The following is a 24504-nucleotide window of genomic DNA, read 5'->3' as shown; positions in this document are numbered from 1 at the left end:
CCAGCCTCTCTGCACCAACTCCCTACCAGCCTCCAGTAACCACCCAGCACACACAGCCCAACAGCAGCCCTCATCCTGTGAATCCAAGCTCCTTGATCTCTGCTCCCTCAGCTGCTTGACCAGGTCATTGCAGACATCTCTGCAGACATCTTTGTGCATGCACATCCTTGGCATGGAAGCATTTGACCAGCAGCCTGGCCAGCTCACAGCTGTTAATAACACCTTCCAAATAAGTCTTGGGACACTAAATTAATAGTGCAGATAGAATTTGCACTCCTCCGGCTCCTCTGTTGAGGCTTCATCCAGCATTTGAAGATATATTCCAAAGAACACACCTTGACCACGGACTATGACCCACACCACTCAGTATAGTATTCTACATTTCACACGCCAACAGGGAGTAGAGGAAAAAGATGCACCAAGCAGCACTCACACAAAGCAGGATGTGTAGTAAACCAAACTTTATTCTCACAGTTCAGTGGTTCTATAGTTAAGACCACTCCGTGGCAGTACCAACCCACTCCGTTGCCTGGGCAGTGGGAGCTGCTGACCAGTCCTCAGTGGCAGGCTGGGCACTCCAGTCCTCTGCAAATGAAAGTGCAACAAAATTCTCAGTGCACCCCTGCTTTTTCCACCCACTAAAACACATTACAGACTCTACCACTCTTTGCGCATGCAGGTGGAAGTACACATGGAAACTACCCAGTGCTCTTCTCATGACCCCAGAATAGTTTATCGTGGATTTCCAGGAACACTGAGCCAAGGCAGGCACCTGCATCAAGTCTGCCTTAAAAATGTATACATTTAATGTCTAGAGACAGTGCTGGAAAACACTTGCATAGAGCCATCTGATGAGTACCAAGTTTTCACTACAAAATACTGGAAGTGAGACTTGCTTAAGACAGGCAAATCAGCACACCACCACTGTGAACACCCCTGCAGCTAATCACAGTGAAGACTCATTTCTTCTCCCTAGACCCATGGACATCCCCACCCCCCGAACTGACCTGTGGGGAACTGCTGGATCGGCACAGATGGGACCTGCACTCCCTCAGACCAATCTGCAACCTCAGGCTGAGGAGGAGCAGTGAATTCAGGAGCTGGGGCCGTCCACTCAGTTTGGAACTCCTCCTTCGTAACAGCTTTCTCAGCAGCAGCCTGCTCCTCCTTCTCAATCTGCAACAGAAGGGCATAGCTGACATCTCCCAGAAACATCTCACCACCCACACTACCACTCAGCAGTCAGTAAGTACCAACTGACAACAGACAATTAACTACCACCTGAAGTGTCTAGTCCATTATATTGGCAAAGTCTGTCCTCAATGGCACAGGACCACAGGCATGAGCACAAGCAGCACACCTCATACTGGCACAATGCCTTCCACAGCTCTCCTACCTCCTCAGGATCCCTGTAGAAGTACAAGTCAGGCATGACTTCCCATGGGTGTTCACGGGAGATGGTGCCACGCATGCGCAGGACCTCCCGAGCCAGCATCCACCACATCAGACCCACTGAATGGGCTCCCTGAACAGGGTAAGAAAGTTACATTAAGATCTGCTTCAAAGCTAAGCCTTTACAAGAAGAAAAGACTAGTTTGCAACCAAGACTCTTCCTGGCAAGAGAAAGGCATTGTTTGCTAATGCCTGACAGACCTGCTATGTGCTTGGACTCAGGACATGGCAACTTTTCAAATTCACAGCACCATTTCCAGGTCTCTATGGCATTATCACAGCACTGCAGTTACCAACATCTGAATTAGCCTGATAATCAATTCTCCTGCCCAATGTCACAGAAATGTTATCCAAAAGACAGGGATTATGCTCATCATTTACACTAGTACAAAGAAGTGAAGAAACTTAAATGAATCTTACACATATAATCAGATTTGGCTTACATTAGCTTTGGTTAATAACAATGTTTAAATAGGGATCAAAAAGTTTCCTAATTCCCTAAACTTTACCTTTCAGGTGGTTTCTGGCATGACAAAATTTCACATCAGTTTCATCATGAATTGACATGACTTTTCTTTCATATCAATGAACTGTGGCAAGAACGACTACCAAACTCTTCATTGGGCCAAAAAGACCCTCCAGCTGTCAGTAAGTCCTGCCAGGTTACTGTAGCACACGTCCTAGACTTGAGAGCTCCTTGGCCAGAAGTTAGCCTCAGCTCCAAGCTCCAAATGTGTGCCGTTCACCTCCTCCCCCCGACCCACCCGCTGACTTACCAGAAACCTTAATTAGCTAATCACTTTGTGAACATTCCAGATACAACCCCAACCTTCCCCTGCAAAAATGCATTCATCTTGCATCCCAGTGCATGTTTAGAGAAAGCAGCTTTCAATGCTTCAAATCAGTAACCTTATTGTTGCAGGGGATGGCAATATCCACATAGCGCAGTGGGGAGTCAGTGTTGCACAGCGCAATGGTGGGGATGTTGACGTAAGACGCCTCTGTCAGTGGCTGATGATCAGCCCGAGGGTCTGTAACAACCAGGAGTCGTGGCTCACGGAAAGCTGCCTGGATCTGATTTGTGAAGGTACCAGGGGTAAAGCGTCCAGCGATAGGAGTAGCCCCAGTGGCAGCAGCAAACTTCAGCACAGCACGCTGCAAAACAGACCACAAATGTGAAGCAGGATATTCAACTTCAAACAACTTGTCCTGGTGTGCTGTCAGTTAACACAAATTAACTTCTTTCAGTTCTTGTGCAACCAAGGCTCATGCACCAATTTAAAAGCAATAAAAGCACGTAAAAATACCTACAACACCACAAGAAGGAGTTAAGATCATATCCACCAGCAATGCATGAAGTCAATATACAGAACAAAAGCTTCCCCACCCTAATTTAGTTGCATGCTCTACTCCAAAATTAAGAGTCTCAAAATCAAATCATGGAAAGGGCAGATGTAAAATGGCTTTATAAAACCATCTATACTAGAAAAGACCTTCAAGATCACGTAGTCCAGCCATCAGTCTGACCTACAAAGTTCCATAACTAGACCATGCCCCTGGTCGCATTGTATTGTTCTTAATCCATAAGAAAAATCATTTTACATCCACTATTCCTACATCCATCTATTATCGAGTAGTGTAACTTCACTGACTACAGGAGAAGCTTGCTAATGAATATATGCAGACTAACCACATCTACTAAGACTACAGTTGCAGTCACCTGCAACAGCTTTCAATTTCCCAGGCATCAACCAGCAGGACATGTGGCAGGGCCTACTATTAAATCCCAATCATAGAGGGAGCTCCTCTCCTGGCATTAGCAAAAACCCTGCCATCTGGTTTGCTGTAGCACACTTCCGACACTTGAGAGCTCATTGGCCAGAAGCTGACCTGAGCATCAAGCTTTAACAGTGTGCAGGTCAAGTAAATAGGAACTCGTCCTTTGCTTCTGTAGATCTGTTCATCATCTTCCCCTACATTTGTAGCACCACATGGATTACTCCAAAGAAAATGAGCTCACAGGTAAATTTCAGCACCAATTAGATTTAGTCGAAGGGTGCAACACATCCCCTGCTATGAAAACAGTTTTTCTGCTAAAAATCTAAAACGAGAAATTAAAAAATATGTTACTATTTCCTGTTCAACAACAGAATTATTTCTTCTTTGAAAACCTTTCTATCACATGCTTTTTGTCCCCAAAAAGCCATGCTGATGACTCAAGGAATGAATGGGTGACTGGGGGTGCAGAGGACTGACTACTAATACACTGGAAATCCAACAGGATATAATCAAAGGAAGATTAAAAAAACAAGTAAAACTCCTCACATCCTCCCCAAAACCTATGGGAATTGGGGACAGGGGGGAACCCTCCATGGAACTGTTCTACACTTCAAGCATAACACATGAAGAATGCTTCTGAAACAGTGTTACTAGTGCCAAAGTTTGAATTTTCAACTTTTATCATCAAGCTGCCACTGGCATGCCATGATGCATGGCAATAGAGTCCTGCTCCCAGGACTGAAGGCCTTATCACCAGCAAAGAATGCCCATACCTGTCCAGTATTCCTGGAAGAGATGACGCTCACATCAGCTGGGTTCTCAATAGCAACAATGGCACGGGCTGCCAGGAGAAGTTTTTCCCAGGTCCTCTTCAGATTGATGATGTAAATACCTATGTGTGACAAAAGGATTTAGAGTAACCATCAAACAAGTTTCTAAATCAAGATAGCGCTCTTCTGCTAATAAATTTGTCATGTGACTGTATTTACTTTAAAACTCTAGATAGTGGAAAGCTGTGCAAAGAAAAATCTTACCATATATGTTTAAGGTTGCACACTCCAGCACCTACCGGTACAGACCAGGACCTGGCAAGAGTTGCAGCATTTTAACACGCTGCAGCTCAGCTTGCAACTGAGTCTTGTTAGCTCAGTGCTAACAAGAAGCAAAGATTACTACTGCAACACTAAAATCATTTTGCTACCATAGTAAATATCTAGCAGAAATGACCATAATTGAGTACTGAATCATTTACTGAGTTCTAAAATCAGTGCTTTGTTCTACTTCTTTGAGTAACATGACTTAACTACTAAGGATTACCATACTTTTAAGCCCATCAACTACCGGGAAGCTCAAGCACTGGCACTTGCCATGTTTTCCCAGCTCTGCCCACCAAATCCCTGCAGCCACCCAGACCAGCTGCAGCTAAAGCCTGCCTCCCACCCCAGGGCTCTACCATCGCTTTTCCTCTTGTAGATGTACTGCTCCATCTGGAAGTCAAGGTTAGTGCCTCCCAGGTGGGTTCCGGCAGCGAGGAATTTGAGGACATCCTCCTCCTTCATCTGCAAGACATCGAGACCTCCGGACATTGTGGGGTTTCCCTCGGGAAGCAACGACGGGGAACCTGCGGGCACAAGAACCCCGTTTCACGCACCGCACGCGCCCAGGCCGCCATCTTGGCCGTCTACCCTCGGCCCCTCCCGGCGTGCCTCGACCTCTCCCGAGGGCCAGGCCCAGCGGGGGGGGGGGGGGGGGGGGGAAGGCACACAGAGAACCGCTGGGCCTCACTGCCCCCCGGCCGTCCCCGACCCCAAGAACCGGGACTCACGCGGCCAACGCCGTGTAGAGGCCTCGGCGGGTGCCGAAAGAAAGGGAGAGGCCCACCCCCGTGACGCCTATATATGGTCCCTGCGCCGGCCAATGGGGAGCGCCGCGCCCTCAGGAAGGGCGGGGCTCCACTGGTTGCTAGGGAAGTAGGCGCCTAGCGACCGGGGGAGGCCTATTGATTGCATGGCGGGCGGGCTGCTTATGCTACGCGGAAACTGTGGGAGGAGGAGAGGGTCAGGGCAGTTAGCACTGCCCTTGAGAGCGCTTTTGCTGCTGCTTCCGCAGGGTTTTCATCGCTAAAGCAGGCTGGTCAAAATCCTCACTCCAGAAAGGAGCAATGGGCCTTCTGATTTTACGAGCTACCTTTTTTTTTTTTTTTTCTGGGGCAAAAGTATTCAGATAAATCACATGGTGTTGGCTTCATTGTATCAAGCTCCTTGGGTTTTCAATTTTGTCTTTAAGCATTTCCTTCCCTTTGATAAGCACTTGAGATTGTATTTGTCGTCATGTTACTTACCATGTCTGTTATCTTTATTTGGGACAGAAACTAAAAAGGAGTTGGTTCAATAGGCAGGGGAGAATTCTCAGTCAGGTTTTGCTTTAGCACGTCAGCTGGGTGCAGCTGGCTCTTCCTGCAGCACATTCCTCTGCCTCCCTTAGAGATGGACTGAACAGCACAGGGGACGAATGGCACCTTTGTTTCTAATGGAAGTAATGCCTTGCCTGTCGTTCTGTGCAACAATTCCCCTTCCCTCATTAAAATCAGCTTGTGTTTTTCTGTTCAAAGGACAGTTCGTGTAAGATAGGGTTGGCCTTTGCCCCGTTGAGACTCATATTGATTTGCCAAGCAGTGCTCTTCCTGGTATTGCAGATGGTTTGCTGCTTGCTGAGCTCCTCTTTGCAGGTTGCCCTCAGTGATTGCTTTAGGAATACTACAAAGCTCCACCAAATATATCAGCAACCAGCAGATGTTTCCATCACTGTACCAGCATCTATTGATCAGCTGAATCAAAAGATTTGCATTATTCTACTACTGCAGTTGGAAAGTGTTTATAAACTCCAAAAATGGTTCTCCTCGCTTGTGCAACAAAATTGCAGATTGCTACAGCAAAAGAATACTTTGTCCACTGTGTGAGGCTGCACAATTTGTCACTGCTGGACCTGCCCTCCTGTGACAGATACCTTATTGTACAGTGCCATGCTCATGGCTAGCAAACACTTTAGTGACACACTGCAGCTAAAACAGGGGGCGTGAAACATGAATTGCCTGACTGCTGTGCACGAAGCATATTGTAATATGGTCACTGCAGTGCTACAATGCGTAACATCATAGGAAATTGCCGTTCCTTCCTCAGCACAGAATAGCTTCTCATGTTATCCTGTGCAGTTTTTTTTTTCCACCACCACTGTAAATGTTTCCTGAGAAGTGGTATGTAGCAAGTCTGTGCACATAGCAACCACATTTTTGAGCTGAACTTCATCTTTATGAACTTTTGAATGAGAATGATGACATTTATCACCCATTAATTTATGCTTGCTGTTGTTACAACATTATGTTACATAAGTACGTATTTTAGGATCACAGTGTGAATACTATGTTTCTAACGTGAGTGTTTGAAGGGGAGAAGTATATTTAAAAAATTGTAAAATTGTAAGTTGGGTGCATCCTCTTCAAAGTATGCTGTGTGTTTTTTGTTTGTTTGTTTGTTTCTAGGAGAAAATTTAAGGTTTCTTTTGAACTCTTGAAATGATGAGAAATCAAAGATTTACTTTAACACTTCAGAATTCTGCTTTCCTGTTGAAAGTAAAATTCAAGGTTTTATGGTTATTTGATAAATTCTATTTAGCTTCTAAATTGCGTGCAGTGGGAGGCAGTCTCTAAGAGGCTACAGCATCTTTTCTACTTTCCCCTTCCTTCTCTCCTCATTAGCACTGTCTAACACGGTGTTGCATGCTGTGAGAGAGTTTACTCAGCCATGTTCTACTTTTTAAAGTACCAAGGTTGTCTCTGTCTTTTAGAGAAATTACAATAAAAGTAGGTTAAACTGAAACTTGACTTACACATTCTGTTCTGCAGTGGACATTAACATGATAATTTCACATTTGAAGTTTATTGGTTTTGGGTTTTGTTTGTTTGCTTTTAAGAAGGAGCAGAAAGTGATCAGACTTCACATGCTTCATCATCTTTCTCCTCGTTGTTCTTTTCAGGGAGCATACAAAAGCCTGATATTGGCATTTCTTAGAAAAAATAAAAGAAGTGATATTTACTTTGTTATGCTTGTGTAAATCATTGTCATTGTCCAGACCTAGCTACATTTCTGGATTATGCTGGCACTATTGCCAGTGTCTTCTGCAAGCCATAGTCAATGTTTGTGCCTTTCTAATAAGAATGCACCTTTAGTTTTCTCTCATCTACTTCAACCTAATACAACTATAGCAGCATGACTGGGCACTGAAGCTCCTGATAACCCTTTTGCAATGACTGCACACTGAGTCATTCTGGAGGAGATTATCTAAATTGCAGGTTCGAACGCCATTTCCCATATGTTCTTCAATTTTTGTAAAATGAAAACTTCATGTTTTAGTGAGCAGCAATTTGTTTATTTATTGTCAATCATTTCATCATGCACAGCTCCAATCTGCAGGTCAGGAGCTGGCACTCATGCTGTACTTTCTCCTTTCTATATGCTTATTAGATGATCATAATTAGCAAAATTACCAGATTATACTATTTTTAGGAGAATAATTCACACATTTGCCACATGGTGGTGACAAAGTTAAGTAAAACAAAACTCAAAAGACAGTTAAATGAGCCCTCCCTAAGTAAGAATATGAACCTTTACACAGGTGCTTTACAGATAACAGACTTTTATCAAACTTTTACAAATGAAAAGTGACCTTTTGAGGCTATGTACATGTATCTCCTAACATGAATGATATTGGCTGGGAGGGAGGGAGGTGTTACTGTGGTGTGTGCAATCCATTTACTTCGGAGAAATCTTTGGGTCAATAATACTATTATTAATAATTAATAAATGTATTAAATTAAGTGTAGTTGAACATAATGATTGGAAGTTTAATAACAAATATTACAGTAAATGTGATGTTATCAAAGGAATAATGCCAGTAAGCATCCCAGACTTCTCTGCAATCTCTAACACAGCATTTTCATGTAGTTATACCTTGCACCTTTTTTGGTGGACAAGCTCTTCTGTCTGGAAGAGTTCATGCTCCATAGCCTATGAGAGGCCTTGGAAAGGTCATACTAAAGCTTGACAGTGAAGTATTTTTAATTATCATCTTAAGCAACCTGAAAGTTTATTTTTAGCTGCATGCCTAGATTCTTTAAAATAAGTCTCCATCACTAATGGACATGTCCCTCAAGTGTACCTGTCTTAGCCTGTATTTTATATCATGTCTCTCCTGTCACCATTCACACTAAACTTTGTTACATAATTATATGCAGAGCATGACAGATATTGCTTTTTAAAAATTGAGTTAGCTTCAAAATATTCCTTTTGAGAGTGAAACTTCCCACAGTCTAGTCACCTGATCTGATTACAAAGATATTGAAGCTGATATTAAACATAATCAGTTTGACCATAAAGGATAAAGATGTTCCTATTTCTGTTACACAAACTTAATTTTAAAAGCAACCTTTTCTGAAACTAGGCCCTGAGCTAGTTCAACCACAGTTGTTTATGTGCAGTTGTTGAACACTGTGGCTTGGTGGTATACAAGGTGGGCTTGCTGTTCATTCTTGCAGAAGGGTGGCACTATAAATATCTTATAATAGTTTTAGTATTAATAGTATTAATAATATTAATACTAATAGTTAATTAATTATATATAATTAATATATAATTTATATATAATATAATTTATATATAATATAATTAATACATATAATATATTATAATAATTATTATATAATTATAATTATATATTTATATGTAATATATATAATTATATAATAATGTATAATATATAATATATAATTAATTGTATTAATTATATATCAATATATTAATGTATATTGTATTTTATATATCATATATTAATATAATAATAATTATTAATTATATATTATATTAATTTATTATATAATACATTAATTATACAATTAATGCTATTAATTATAATAGTATTAATTAATTTATTATTAATTAATAATAATTAATTAGTAATATTAATTAATATCATTAACTTATTGAATTAATTAATATTAATACTAATTATTAATTAATAATTAATATATTAATAATTAATTGATAATTAATATAATTAATTTATTATTAATTAATTTAGTTTTTAATAGTATAATATATTATAATAGTTGTGCCAACCTATAAAAATGTACTTGCTGTAGTTGTGAAGTATTCTCAGCCTTCCAAAAAGCTGTTACCTTGGAGTTTCTGGGACTTACAGATTGATCCCTGTACATACGTTCCTCAGAGCACGTGTACCTGGTCAGGTCTGTCTGCAGGGTGTGAACTCAGGACTCCTATAGGAAGAATTTAAAACAGATCTAATGGGTAAATGGATGTCAGAAATGCAGAAAAAAGCATTAAAATGGCAGTAGGAAATAAGTAACAGTAGCACAGAGTTCATTGAGGAAGAATTTGTAAATTTTTTTAGAATAAAACTGTGAATAAATTAAAAGATTTCAAATACGGTAGGAAATAGTAGCCCACTGGTCAGTTTATATTAGATAAAACTGCATTAAAAGCTTTCACAGAGTGTTGTGAGCATGAATCTCTAGATATAATTTCGTAAGAAATTGTCCTTACCACGCTTATGTGCACCAGAGCTTTCCCCCAGTTCTGCTTTCGTGTGTTTGAGAATAGGTTATATTCATTTTGCTCTTCTCCCAGCCACGTTCTCTTCCTCCAACCACCCATTTCTCTCTCGACCCTTATTTTTTACGTGACGGTCATAATCCCGTGCCAGTGTCACGTGGATTAGAGCAATCTCCCATCTCCCTGATTCCTCCCTTTCACCTCCCCTCCCTCACGGCACCTGCCAGCACCACGCTTTCCCCCCCCCCCGGGGCTGGGGGTGAGCGGGCAGGGCTGTGACCAGGCTCCAGGGCCTGGCTGGGACCGGCTGGAACTGCCATAACCCCCATAATTGCCATAACCGCCACCCAGAGTCCGGCAGAAGCTGTAGGGCCTGATGTCAGCACTGTCAGTTGGGCTGTTGGGGGCGTCGCTCAGCTCCTTTCTTCAGCATCTATTCATGAAACCAGACTACAGTGGGGGCGAAAAGCTTGAGGCCTCGTCAGGGCTACGTGTAAAGTTGTAAGGGGCGTGATGGCTAATAGAAAATAATATGGCAACTGATGCAGTCAAAATGGCTTTTTTTTTTTTTTTTCTGTGGCTTTCAGAAATACATGGGAGATTGCACGTGAAACGTTCCTGAAATGAACTGTGTCATTTTCATCTGCTGAGAACAACTCTAACCTGGTCTGTTAATGTTCTACTAAAAAAAAAAAAAAAAAAAAAAGTATTAAAAAGTATTTCTTTTATATATACATATTTATAGGGTATAAAATATATTAACAACTGCTGTTTTTTTTGAGAACTGGTCCCAAGAGAGTTTAAAATAGTTCTAGTCAGTTTTGGTTACGTGTGAAGCCTGAGCAGCGCAGTGCAGTAAGATCTGTTGGAGGCTTTTGCAGTGTGACTGTTTCAGAAACACAGAGGTATACGCAGTATAGAGAGTCTGCAGAACTTCAGCTCTTACTCTTCGTATGTCAATTTTTGTTTATAGAAATTACATACCTTCTGCATAAGTCCCTTGTAGTAAAACCACTGCTTGTGCATTCAAAGGTTTAGCAATTATGATTTAACACACAGTAAAATCTGTGAAAACCAGGAAAGTAAGAGGTACAGAGAAACATCAAATACCATATCTGGAAATGGGGTATGCCTCCAGCAGCAACTTTAATACTCCTTCAACAGTTCTGTAATAGGGGAGAAACACAACAATTATTATAGCTCTATGAGCTATAATGCACTCAACCACCTAACCTCTCTATCTAGTAACAACTAAAATATGAACAGTAAGTCTGCAGTATATGAAAGCTCTCTAGAATACAGTGATTTTAAATGATGCTACAAAATATATTACTGGGAGAAACCTTTTTAACCTAATGAAACTTGATTTAAAAAACAAAAATGCAAAGCTGTACTTCAGGCTAAATATTAAATGTAAAACTTGCTCATAGTGTTGGTAATAGAAATGAAATATACAATATTGCTTAATATGTGTTACATTTGTGATGTACTGTTCCGGGGCTGCGCTTGGAAGATACAAAATATATGTGCAAGGATAGCATGAGAGAATGCACCGATTCATGATGAGGAGTAAGGAGGAGGACTAAAAGAATGCCCAATTTGCAAGACATCTAGATAACTGGGGCCTCTCGGACCCCGAGAACTGGATCAAACCAACTTTGAGGTTTGGACTGAGACCAAGGGCTCAGAGAGCATGCGTAAGAAGAAAAGGTTAAAAAGTTCAACTTTGATGAAGACATCTTACTTCATCCCGATGACCACCCAGACGACGACCAGAGAGTAATACGCAAGCGCAGAAGGACTGATAAGATAATTAGCATACGAAGCGGGGCTAGGCGGAGCTAGGAAATTAATATGCATAGATGTGTTGTGAAACCTAATGCATATGTAATATTTTAGGAGATAAAAGAGAACTGAGTCCGAACAAATTGGACGAAGTTAGATTTGGGCAAGCATGCCCCTAACTTTCGGTGCCTAATAAAGCACCTTCATATAATCACGTTGTGGATTATGTGTCTTCATGAACGCTAACAATAGTGTATTTGGAGGTGACTGAAATGCTTCGAAATTCTGATGCACAATATTTCTGAAGGGTTACACAAACAGAAAAGCATCATTGTTTGGTCAGGTAAACAAAGGCATCAGTTTTGGCTTCCAAATACTTGCTTGTTTATGAAGGGCTGTCTGTTTCAAATGTGTCATTGACTCAAGATGCAGAAATTTGAAGTAGAGAAAATATGCCCTGTATTCACATGTGCTGATGTGCTGAAAACCCAGACAACAAACACAGCAGTTTTCACAGAATGGTGCAAAGAAGGAGGCCTCAGCTAAATTCTTTCTAGTATAAGCAGTTTTGTTAAAGCAGGTAAAGAACAGCTTTTCTAGTCCACGTAAGTGTTGTGTTTGTTGCTGTTTAAACTGATCTCCAGCTCTTGTTCATAACCTGCTTTAAGTCAGCTCTGCATGTTTCTCATGTGACAGAGAATGAAACTCAGCTTGGTTGCTGCAGTTAATTTTCTCCTTCACCAGCTGGTGCATTCTCTCATAAGGGTAATGTCTTCATAAGCTAGTATGGGCTGTTCTAATAAAATCCAGTGGAGCTGTTCTTCACTTTGATTTTCTTGAGTGTCAGGATGAGCAGACAACTTACGTACAGTTGTATGTTGTTTTTTGTGCAGAGCTACAATGCAGGAAGGATCTGTAGCCAGATGCCAGTGGGAGGAAGATGACACACCAGCTGGATGGTGAGTTCTGAAACTAAGTCATGAAATACTGCAGTGGTTTAGGAGAAGTGGCAGACTCTACCAAAGGGAAAGCAAACTATGCTTACAGCATTACAGAGCACACCGAAACCTAATTGTGGTTTTAAGATGTATTTATACTCAGTTACTCCAGATTGTGAGAGTTTGTAACAGAATGCCACTGGTGCTGGATTATTTCCCGTTAAACCTAGGCCTAATTCAGGTCTTTTTTACAATCTCAAAATGAATGTTATCAATGTGCTGATCAGATGTGCTAATGTGATGATTTTTCTCTCTCTCGATAGATTGGTTTATCAGGCAAGGCTGAAATGGCACATCTGGGAAGATGGAATATGGGCCATAATAAGCATGTTTGCAGGTGATGCTAAATTAGGAGAAGCTGTTGACTCCTCTGAGGGCAGAGAAGCCTTGCAGAGAGGTCTTGATAGGTTATAGTACTGGACACTTGCCAGTTGTATGAGATTTACCAAGAGCAAGTGCCAAATTCTGCACCTGGGATGGGATGATCCTGGATATATGCACAGACTGGAGGATGAGAGGCTGGAGAGCAACCCTGCAGAGAGGAATCTGTGGGCTCTGGTCAACAGCAAAATTAGTATGAGTCAACAGTGTGCTCTGCAAGCCAAATGGCCAACAGTATCCTGGAATGCATCAGGCACAGCATTGCTAGCTGGTTGAGGGAAGTGATTGTCCCACTCTGCTCTGCACTGGTGCAGCCTCACCTTTAGTACTGTGTGTAGTTTGGGGCGCCACAATATAAGAAGGATGTAAAACTACTATATTCCAAAGGTGAAGGGATGCACAACACGGACTCATGATGGCTCTTGAACAGGAGACATTTATTGCCAATTTTCACCACTACATATACTTTCCCCATAGCCCCACGCACTGTCCACATGCCCAAATCTGTCTTACAGTTGGTTAGAGACCCTCAGACACGCGCCTTGAGCCAGCCAGCAATTGGCCACTGCCCAAAGCTCATCTTTACCACTGTAGCCAATTTACTTTATCTCGTCCTTGCTCAAGTTTTTGGTTCTACCGCTGTTTTCCTCATTATCTCTAACTCAGGGACGTGTGAAACAGCACAAAGCTCCCTGCGAATTCCTTTCCCACGATTCCCCCTTTTTTTTTATTTTCAATCAACCAAACGCTTTCTATACATTTTTCTATCAATCGCCGCAGACACTGCAATAAGCAAGGTACAATAAGCAACAGGGTGAAAATCACATGCAGAATTACGATTGTAAAGTAGCGTGCCTACTAGAATCTACGTCAGTCGACAAGCCACTAAGCACTAGGGATGTTGCTTCGCAGCGATGCTGCTTCTCACTCACACAGCACAATCACACAATCACGCAAAGAGGCCTCTTGCACTTCTCATTCATACCAGAAGAAAATATCACTTAAAATAATTTGTCCGCGGCTTCAGGAGGTCCATGTCTACTCCCGTGGTGAGCGGCTGAGAGTGGAGACCTCTCCGAGGAAAAATGCTCGGGGTGCACCTAGGGGTGTCCATTCCACAGTTGATCCCACAGCCGAGCAGAGCGGCTCCTGGCGCAAGGAAGGATGCTATTATAGTTTTGTATAATGACAGCAAAGAGATGCGTTGCAATAAGGAACAAGTGTGGCGTTGACCGTTTGTTTCTTTTTTTGTCCAAGCAATTAAACCTTACACATGCTGTTGCTGTTACACATCTCAGGATATCTAATTCCTGTGGCTCTAGGGGCGCTTGCGATAAGTACACAGTCCAGTCTTTGTTATCTGCCGGGTTCCTCACCAGACATGTCGTAGATGGGTAGTTTCATTGGCTCCACCAGATCCAGGAACCTCCTCCCATCTGACCTTTAGTGCACTGCTGTATTAATCAGCTCCAGATTATCACCGAACTGGTCACCCACAATTCCCCCTTTTTTTGTTCCCACTAGCCATACTGTGCTTATTGAGTGACTAATCATTTTTTGCAGGCATTGCAACAGGCATGGCACGACTGCTAGGATTGCGACAAATGCGATAAGCAGGATAAATGCTCCTTTTATCAGCTCCGTCAACCACCCAGTTATTCCTAACCCCTTTAACCACGAATCTAATCCCAGTGAGCTTGTTGTTAGCTTGTCGGATAGTTCATTCAGCTTTTTCAGCTGTTGAAACACTGTCTGGGAGTTATCGCTCAGGTTCATACAACAGACACCCTCAAATTCCTCACACCCATGGTGTTGGGCTAGTAGCAAAAAGTCGACAGCGGCCCTGTTTTGCAAAGTAGCGTGTCAAATAGAATCAGTATCTGCCAAGAGCGCACTTAGCGCAGCAGACGTAGCGTTGTTTTGTTTGGCAAGCCAGCACCCTAATTTATTGAGTGTTGTCAGTGCTTGGGCGGCCACAACACTGGGTGTAAGGAAGGAGGCTATGATAACTTTATCAGCCTTCCAGAAATCAAGATTGTCCTTGCAGTCTTTCTGGTAGTGATTGACCGCTTGTCTCGTCCGCCTATGGAGCTTCGTGATATTCAAGATCATAGACATATTAGGCGTCAACAAAGTTAAACGCCCCAAGGTGCAAAGTCCTCCTGCAATATGCGAGGGGACACCCTGCCGGGCCTGGTCACCGCAAGTAAGGAACACCCCGGCTGGCAAGGCCAGTGGTGCGTTCGAGGACCTAGATATGTTAGGGGTGGTATAATTGCACCATTTAGATTCATTCCGGTACACAGATAGGCTGGCCGTGATGTTAACCGCAGTGATATTTTTCCCAGTATAATTGAACTTTAAGCAGGCAAGTGCATTAACACTTCCCAAGAGAGACTCCAACGGGGCTATCGGTAATTGGACCACCCAACCATCCCAGTTGCTCATTGCCTCTCTGGAGGCATTTCCTGTATCTGAGAGGTTCCACCCCCCAACAAGGTGTGGCCCTGTTGATGTGCTGCTAACCAAATTTGTCAGATCCTTGTCTTCTAGCGGAATCCCGACCAGGCAGGTTGTGAACGGATTTCTCGCGCAGGCCATAGAAAGACACATATGGTTTTGTCCGGTCGTGTTGGCGAGGGTGACCCAGATGTTTCGTCTGGGCTGGACTGAGACCCAGGAGGCGCCAAAGCTGCAGAGGCGGACGAGGATGATGGTCCCAACCATGGTCGCACACCATGAGCCAGCATCCATCATGGTCCTTGCCCTGTGTAAACACAAGCGTACCCTCGCCCCAGGTTATTAAGGGATACGGTCCTTCCCACCCCCCAGTATCCAGATTTCTCATCATAACCATCGCTTTTCCTGTTGGAACGGACATTAGGCCTGATTCCATTGATTTAAAATGCTTAATTATAGGTGGTATTTCTTCGTATTGAAAAGGTAGTGTCCAATGATTTATGACATATACCACTTTGTTCAATCTATTCTGCGGGGTCTCCTGTGTCTCCCCCTTTTTGTTTTGCCAGTAAGTCCTTTAATGTGCGGTGAACACGTTCTACTATTGCTTGTCCTGTAGGTGAGTGTGGGATGCCTGTCTTGTGAGTGATACCCCAGGTATGGAAAAAAAGTCGCATAGAGCGGCTTGCATAAGCCGGGCCGTTATCAGTTTTTATTTCTTTAGGGATTCCGAGGGTGGCGAAGGCCGCACGGAAATGCAACTGTACGTGACGGCTTGTTTCGCCCGTCATCGCAGAGGCCCAGAGCATGTGCGGAAAAGAATCTACGGACATGTGAACATATTTTAGCCTCCCGAACTTGGGAACATGAGTAACATCAGTTTGCCAAAGCTGAAGAGAAGAGAGGCCCCCTAGGATTAACCGTAGTTGGTGGGCCTGGTCGTTGTTGACAATCTGGGCAGGTCTGTACTATGAGCTTAGCACCTCCTATGGGGATGGCAAACTGTTTGGACAATGCTTTTGCTGCCTGGTGGAAGAATTGATGTGATAAACGAGCCTGGGACAATGTATTTGGCACTGGGCCTTGCAATGCAATGTTAGTCAATTGATCGGCCCGGGCATTTCCTTCTGCAAAGAATCCCGGGAGTGTCATATGACTTCTAATGTGGATCACACAATATGGGTGGGTACGGTGCTCTACAAGAAATAATAACTCTTTAAATTTTAAGAATAGCGCCTCGTTCTGGATGTGTTTGATCTGAGATCTTTCAATTCGTTGTGCTACTCCTACTGCATAATGTGAATCAGAGACAATATTTAGTGGAGCCTGGTCCCACTGCTTGAACACCATTACTACCGCATGTAATTCTACTATCTGAGGGGAGCCCTGTACTGTTTCTACCACATGTTGCCAGTGGCCTCCTTGTTCCCACATGACTACAGCTTTTCCCGTTCTCCCTGACCCGTCTGTGAATACTGTTTGTCCTTGGACTGGGTGCCATCGATATAGCGGCTTGTCCTCAACATGTACATTATTATAAAAGGTAAGCATTTTGTGAGACGGGAGATGTATATCAAGTTGACCATTGAAACCCGAAAGGGCTGATTGTAGCTCTAAGCTATTCTGGAGGCACCAATCAAGATAGTTTTTAACTACCGGAATGATAATGGATTTTGGCTCTTCTCCGGCCATTTCTATAGTTTGTTCTCTAACCTTCCTAATCAAATCTGAAAACATTTCAATGTGGGTGGCAAGTGTCTTTGTCGCTTGGTGGGGTAGAAACACCCATTCTGATAGCAGCAACGGGTCTGTTGCGTTGGAGTCCCATTGTGCAATAACAGCTAAAGGGTGTGGATTCTGGTTGCATATGTAGAGCTGAATGGGTAAATTTTCTGCTCGCCGCTGGCATTGTTGGGCAGAGATCTTCTCCTCTATACAGTTTAGTGCCGCCCTGGCTTCATTAGTCAGCCGGCGGGGCGCATTAATATCAGTGTCCCCTTTTATCAACTCGAACAGGGGTGCTAGTGTATGGTTGTCAATTCCGCATTGCGTCCTTATCCAATTTATATTGCCTATAAGCTTCTGCACATCACTGAGCGTGCGAATTTACGTTGTAATGGCTACATTTTGGGGTTGAATACTTTGCTGCAGTATCTTCCAGCCTAAATATTTCCAAGGCGCCTCCATTTGAATTTTTTCCGGCGCGATTTTTAATCCCCATTTCTGTAACTCCTGCCGTAGAACAGGCAGTACTTCTTGCATTAAGTTTTCTGTCGGGCTGGAGAGCAATATGTTGTCCATATAATGATAGATGTATACGTGCAGGAATCGTTTGCGTACGGGGCGTAGCGCTCCTGCTACGTACGTTTGGAAATTGTTGGGAGATTTTTCATCCCTGGGGGCAGCACAGTCCAATGACACCTATCCATTGGTTCGGTCTTATTGATTTTTGGGACCGAGAACGCAAATCAAGGAGCATCAGCAGGGTGAAGCGGAATAGTAAAGAAGCAGTCCTTTAAATCGATAATCACGATATTTCAATTTTGAGAGACCATAGCAGGAGAAGGTAATCCGGGCTGGGGAGCTCCCATGTCCTCCACTGCATTGTTTATTTGACGTAAATCGTGAAGTAATCGCCATTTCCCGCTTTTCTTTCTAATAAGAAACACGGGTGAATTCCAGGGGCTGGTTGTGGGGGTAATGTGTCCCAAATGTAACTGTTCTTGGACAAGCTCGTGGAGAGCAGCGACCTTTTCCGCAGGAAGCGGCCATTGATTCACCCACACAGGATTATCAGTTTTCCAGGTGAGTCTCATGCGCGGTCGCCTGTCAATGGCCGCTATCGAAAATTTTCCAGAAAGCTCAGAGTGAACTCGCCCTGCCCCATCACATCCCTCCCCAGGAGACTGACAGGTATGAGGGCAGCATACGGCCGGACGTTATACAGCGAGCCTTCGTGAGTCTTAATGGTAAGCATATACCGGCTCTGAAAAGTACCGGAGACACCACCGACTCCCACAAGGCCTTTTGTGGTGGGATCTAAAGGCCAACCTTTGGGCCAATCGTGAAGAGCAATTAACATCTTAATTAACATTAATGTAACATCTGCCCCGGTATCCATTAATACGGTTATTTGCACACTCAAGGGGTCGGCCTTTGGGTGATGAAGTGTTAGGGTCAGCATAGGTCTCTTGATGGTAATGGCCGAGGCCCAAAAAGCTGATGGAGGTCCCTTTGATCCAAACTCCGCGTCGTGTTGGTCACACGTCTCTGCTTGTGGAACTATGGCTTTAAATAGTATTAACTGTGCAACTGTAGTCCCCTTGGGAATGAGCACCGGTGGGGAGGGAGTCCATGCCATTGCTTGTATTATGCCTTCATGATCAACGTCAATGACTTCAAGCAGTACAAAAAAACCCGTTAGCGTGGTGCTAGACCGCCCTAGCAAGAGGGCGCTGCATCCCTTCCCTATTGGACCCTTTACGTTTAGAGGTATTTTGCGGACCCGAGTGTCCCAGAGGGTGCAGCTCGTTACTGTGGAGACATCCAATCCGGCGCTTCCTCGGGTTTTGGCTGTGAGGGAATCCACGGTGACGTAGTGGGTGGGATCGCTGGAGCAGTGGGCGGCTGCGGTCGCAGCCCGGTAGTCATCATCGCCCAGGGCGGTGACTTCCGCGAGGACGGCCCGCCCACGACGGAAGGCCGGGGCACTTGTGTCGTCGCGCGGCCCCGCCCCGCGCTTCGCTTCCCGTTTCCCTGCCGCGGTTGTAAAGGTCGTCCTTCTCCATTATGCGTCGAACGGCACTGGCTAGCCCAGTGCCATCCCGTGCCGCACCGTGGGCAAATAGTGGGAGGAGCAGGGTTACCGCGTTCCCCCCCCGATCCTCGCTGAGGGCATTCGGTGGCAAAATGCCCCGTGGCTCGACAGCGAAAACACCGTTTACACCCGGTTTTTAGCGCAGTAGCAAAAGCTCCGGCCAAAGCGGCAGTGTGATGTTCTGTGGATCCGACTCGATTGCAAGCCTCTGTCATTTGTACTAGTGTAGTATTAGCAGGCAGGGCTTGGAGTATTTTCTTACAGTCTATGTTTGCATTTTCCACTGCCAGTTTTAGTATAAGGGCCTCTTTGGCCTCGCGGTTGTCAATTTGATTGTCCAAAGCGGCTCACAATCTATCAATGAATTGCATATAAGGCTCGGTAACTTGTTGCCTAATGCTGGTAAATGATGGCTCGACTTTTCCAACTTCAGGCAACTTCAACATAACCTCGAAGGCCAGAGATGCGGACTGCCGCAAGAAGGCATCGTCGAGCCTAGCCTGCAATCTCGGATCAAGTAGCGGCTCAGTCCCCACCAACTGTGGGATCCCGGCTCCCAGGATGGGATCGCCAGGCTGCCGGTCCATGTTACCCAGGGCGGCTAATTCGCACCCTTCTTTCCATTTTTGCTCCCACAGTAATTTTTGTGTTGGCGTTAAAATCATCGCGGCTATCTGATGACAATCGTATGGCACCAACAATTGACCAGTCATAACATTTTCTAACAATGACTGAGTAAATGGTGCGTGTAATCTATATGCAGTCACAGTCTTTCTTAATTCTTTAATTAGGTCCCATTGGAAGGCATTATATTCATTTGGACTGTTGGGCCGCACCGGCACCGGGAAAGCCATTCCCACCGGGTCCCTGTCCTTTGGTGCTTCCTGGCACACCAGCTCCCATCGTTCCCACGGGTCAAAAGCTCGGGCCCCCAGGGAGGCATTATCGGGGGCAGGCAAGGCGGGAGCCGAGGGGGTCAGTGGGGAGGGGCTCTGCGGCGGCGGTCCGCGGCCCTCTTCCTTGTCATCCCCCAGGTCTATCAAATTGCACCGCTCTGGTGACCTTGCAGGCTCTGATCTCAGTTCGGCTGCTTTTATTGCCTGGGCAGTGGCGTTCTGTACTTTCTTTTCTGCCTGCCACGCTCTTAAAGTCTCTGTCACCAGCCGCCACGTAGTCATCACCTCAGCAGCATTAGTATTCCCACTGGATGCTGCTTCCCATATTTTTTCCCCCGCTTGGTCCCAAGTTTTTACATCAAATACTGTAGAAGCCATTGAGGAGAATCCTTGTTTTTGCAAAATTTTCAATCATAGCTTTATCTTAAACGGATCATATTTTACTCCCCTTTCTATTAGGAGTTGCTTTAGTAATTTCACTATAGCCTCTTCTTCTGCCAAAAGGCTAGCTCCCATGATTAATGCCCAGCTGCTCACCTGTCCTTCAGGTGATGTCCCAGGGTTGCGGCTGCAGTCCAGCTGCGTACTTGATTCGTTTGGCTGGGTTCCATTCAGACTCTCGCGCAGTGCTGCTCCGCCCTGATCACGTCGGGGTCACCATTTGAAGGCACACACGACACGGACTCCTGATGGCTCTTCAACACCAGGACCTTTATTGCCATTTTTCACCACTACAAATACTTTCCCCATAGCCCCACATGCTGTCCATGCGCCCGAATCTGTCTTACAGTTGGTTAGAGACCCTCAGACACGCGCCTTGAGCCAGCCAGCAATTGGCCACTGCCCAAAGCTCATCTTTACCACTGTAGCCAATTTACTTTATCTCGTCCTTGCTCAAGTTTTTGGTTCTACCGCTGTTTTCCTCATTATCTCTAACTCAGGGACGTGTGAAATAGCACGAAGCCACCTGTGAATTCCTTTCCCACAAAACAGCACAAAGCTTCCTGTGAATTCTTCTCCCACACTCATCCCGATCATCGATAAAGATATTGAAGAGAATTGGTCCTAGTACTGAGCCCTAGGGGACTCCATTAGTCACCGGCCTCCAACTGGATTTAACTCCATTCACCATGACTCTTTGGTCCCGGCTACCCAGCCAGTTTCTAACCCAACAAAGCGTACGCCAGTCCAAGCCAGGAGCAGCCAGTTTCTTGAGGAGAATGTTGTGGGAAACGGTGTCAAAAGCCTTACTGAAGTCAAGGTAGACCACATCCACAGCCTTTCCCTCATCCATTAAGCACGTCATTTTGTCATAGAAGGAGATAAGGTTTGTGAAGCAGGACCTGCCTTTCATAAGCCCATGCTGACTGGGCCTGATCACCTGGTTGCCGTGCAAGTGCCGCGTGATGACACTCAAGATAATCTGCCCCATGAGCTTCCCTGGCACTGTGGTCAAACTAACAGGCCTATAGTTTCCCAGGTCTACCTTCCGGCCCTTCTTGTAGATGGGCATCACGTTTGCTAGCCGCCAGTCGACTGGGACCTCCCCTGATAGCCAGGACTGCCGATAAATGATGGAAAGCAGCTTGGCCAGTTCTTTCGCCAGTTCTCTCAGCACCCTCGGGTGGATCCCATCCGGCCCCATCGACTTGCGTACATCTAAGTGCTGTAGCAGGTCGCCAACCATTTCCTTGTGGATTGTGAGGGCCACATCCTGCTCCCCATCCCCTTCCACCAGCTTAGGGTACTGGGTATCTAAAGAACAACTGGTCTTGCCACTAAAGACTGAGGCAAAAAAGGCATTAAGCACCTCACCCTTTTCCTCATCTCTCGTCACTAAGTTTCACCCCACATCCAGTAAAGGATGGAGATTCTCCTTAGTCCTCCTTTTTGTGTTAATGTATTTATAAAAACATTTTCTGTTGTCTTTAACAGCAGTAGCCAGATTGAACTCCAGATGAGCTTTGGCCTTTCTAATTTTGTCCCTACACATCCTTACAACATCCTTATAATCCTTCTGAGTGGCCTGCCCTCTTTTCCAAAGATCATAAACCCTCTTTTTTTCCCTAAGCTCTAGCCACAACTCTCTGCTCAGCCAGGCCGGTCTTCTTCCACGCTGGCTCATCTTTGGGCACGTGGGGACAGACCACTCCTGAGCCATTAAGATTTCCTTCTTGAGGAGTGCCCAGCCTTCCTGGACTCCTCTGCCCTTCAGAACCGCCTCCCAAGGGACTCTGCCAACCAGTGTCCTGAACAGCTCAAAGTCTGCCCTCTGGAAGTCCAAGACAGCGGTTTTACTGGTCCCCTTCCTGGCTTCGCCAAGAATAGAGAATTCTACCATTTCGTGGTCACTCTGCCCAAGACAGATTCCGACCACCACATCTCCCACCAGTCCTTCTCTGTGAAGAGAAGGTCTAGCGGGGCACCTCCCCTGGTAGGCTCACTAACCAGCTGCATCAGAAAACTATCATCCATGCTCTCCTTCATCTTGTTCCCTGTCTCATGTGGTTTGTTTCATTCTTGTTTTTTATTGTTGTGGAGGGGCTTGGGGTTGGTGTTTTGGGGGGGTTGGTGTGTTTTTTTTTAATTTTTTTTTCTCATTTTTTTATTCATTTGTGTTGATGGTGTGAAGGTGGTGATGTGGGGGGTTATTGGGGTTTATTGAGTTTTTTGTTGTTTTTGCATCTTTTTTTTTTTCTTGTGGGGCAGAGGGTGCAGTGGTTTTTTTTTGTTTTGGTTTGTTTTGGTTTTTTTGTGCGTGTGTGTGGTTTCAGGTTTTTTCTTTAGTTTATATTAATCAATTCCAGTTCCTCAATAACATTGAGCAGATGGTCAATCTTTTGACACTCTGGCTGGTCGCTGTAGTGTGTTTACGTGTCAAGGTTTTGGTAGCTGGGGGCCATATGGGTGGCTTCTTGTGAGAAGAATCCAGAAGCTACCCCATGTTAGATAAGAGCCCTGCTGCTGGACAGATCTGAGCCAGTAAGTGATGTTGTTTGTGCCCCCATGAGAGCATATTTAAGAAAGGAAAAAAAAAACTGCTGACACCCAGCAGCTGGGAGAGTGAAAGGAGTGAGAAACTGCCTTGCAGGCGCCAAGGTCAGTGAAGAAGGAGGGGGAGGAGGTTGCTCCAGGCACTGGGGCAGAAGTTTCCCCGTGGCCTGTGGAGAGGACCATGGTGAAGCAGGTTGTCCCCCTGCAGCCTGTGGCGAAATGACCACATGGACACCAGGGTATCTTTAGGGATTAATATCTTCAACAATTTTATTGAGGACAGGCTCCCTTCTTATACCATTATCTTTATAAGCAGTACTTTCCCACTAGCTATTCGTTGGTTAACAACTTTGCCCAGCAACAGCAAACATTTAGCAACTTCCACGTCTTAAGGGTTGGAGAACAAGCAGTTTGAGAGAGCAAGGGGTCTCCTGAATCACCATTCTTTGTTACTTCTAACTTGTTTACATTCCTCATGGCTTCCTCCTTGAGTCCAATGTTATCACCAACCACAGAGCTTGTCGACCCCTATGGCAATGCTCCCACAGCAGCCCATGGGTCCCATGGCAGAGCAGATCTCCATGCTGTAGGCCATGGAGGAGCCCCTGGTGGAGCAGGTGGATGTGGCCTGGAGGAGGCCCAAGGAGAGCTCCCGCAGGAGCAGGCCCTGGGCCGGTGCTGCAGCCCGTGGAGAGGAGCTCATGCAGGAGCAGGGGGTCTGAGGTGAGCTGCCACCCGTGGGGAACCCATGCTGGAGCAGTTTGCTCCTGACAGATGGACCCCGTGGTACAGACCCATGTGGGAGCAGTTCTTGAAGAACTGCTGCCTGTGGGCAGCCCACATAGGCTCAGTTTGGGAAGGACGTCATCCCGTGGGAGGGACCCCACGTGGAGCAAGGGCAGAGAGTGACCTAGAGGAAGCGACCTTGAGGGAGCAGCAGAGACCAAGTGCCCATGCTCCAGAGACAAAGAAGGGCTTTGTCGTGTAATCAGGCAATTTTAGTCTCTCAACTGTGCTGGGTAATCTTACTAAATCAGAAGTCATATCTAGGAATTGAAATAATGAAACTACTGTGAGCAGACTGTAAAGAGGAGCAGAGTGAGAATCCAGAGAAAATGGCGGAGAAAGTGGTGCACAACAGAGCTGAAACAAAAGGATGAAAGTTTGGAGTGCATAGACAGGAGGAAAGCTATCAAGAAGGACAAAATACAGTTGACAGCCTCCTTCTGTGCTGGTCTATTAGGAGACCTTTATTCCCAGTACTGGCTGCCACGCAGCTGGAAAGGGATACTCACTTTTATAGACTACTTAATTCCTCA

At 44.9% G+C, this 24504-nt stretch overlaps 1 protein-coding gene, 1 long non-coding RNA gene and 2 other non-coding genes across 4 annotated transcripts; all 4 read right to left on the bottom strand.

Annotated features, from left to right (window-relative positions):
- Positions 1 to 446: 446 nt before the first annotated feature.
- On the bottom strand, positions 447 to 5183 carry RPSA (ribosomal protein SA). The gene is made up of 7 exons (XM_013190417.3): positions 5057 to 5183; positions 4685 to 4852; positions 4005 to 4123; positions 2362 to 2607; positions 1397 to 1525; positions 1008 to 1176; positions 447 to 585 (listed from the first exon to the last, which is right to left on the bottom strand). Exons 2-7 carry the CDS (start codon positions 4815 to 4817, stop codon positions 491 to 493), a joined length of 891 nt encoding a protein of 296 aa, XP_013045871.1. The 5' UTR covers positions 4818 to 4852; positions 5057 to 5183; the 3' UTR covers positions 447 to 490.
- LOC125181723 (small nucleolar RNA SNORA62/SNORA6 family) lies at positions 2041 to 2194 on the bottom strand. The gene has a single exon (XR_007160519.2). It is a non-coding gene; the product is annotated as a small nucleolar RNA SNORA62/SNORA6 family (small nucleolar RNA).
- LOC125181722 (small nucleolar RNA SNORA62/SNORA6 family) lies at positions 3212 to 3371 on the bottom strand. Its single transcript, XR_007160518.1, has one exon. It is a non-coding gene; the product is annotated as a small nucleolar RNA SNORA62/SNORA6 family (small nucleolar RNA).
- A 1484-nt stretch (positions 5184 to 6667) lies between the features above and the next one.
- LOC125181721 (uncharacterized) lies at positions 6668 to 10226 on the bottom strand. Its single transcript, XR_007160517.2, has 3 exons — positions 9846 to 10226; positions 9461 to 9559; positions 6668 to 7293 (listed from the first exon to the last, which is right to left on the bottom strand). It is a non-coding gene; the product is annotated as an uncharacterized lncRNA (long non-coding RNA).
- Between the last annotated feature and the right edge of the window lie 14278 nt (positions 10227 to 24504).

This window comes from Anser cygnoides, chromosome 2 (assembly GCF_040182565.1).
Source record: "Anser cygnoides isolate HZ-2024a breed goose chromosome 2, Taihu_goose_T2T_genome, whole genome shotgun sequence".
NCBI lineage: Eukaryota > Metazoa > Chordata > Aves > Anseriformes > Anatidae > Anser > Anser cygnoides.
This window is presented reverse-complemented; position numbering and strand designations above follow the sequence as displayed.

Excerpts from the sequence above, each read along its gene's own strand:
- RPSA (XM_013190417.3), bottom strand. The coding sequence starts at position 4,817 with ATGTCCGGAGGTCTCGATGTCTTGCAGATGAAGGAGGAGGATGTCCTC. Across the intron at positions 4,124-4,684 it reads CTACAAGAGGAAAAGCGATG|GTATTTACATCATCAATCTG; the intron begins GTAGAGCCCTGG and ends TGTCACACATAG. Across the intron at positions 586-1,007 it reads GATCCAGCAGTTCCCCACAG|AGGACTGGAGTGCCCAGCCT; the intron begins GTCAGTTCGGGG and ends TTTCATTTGCAG.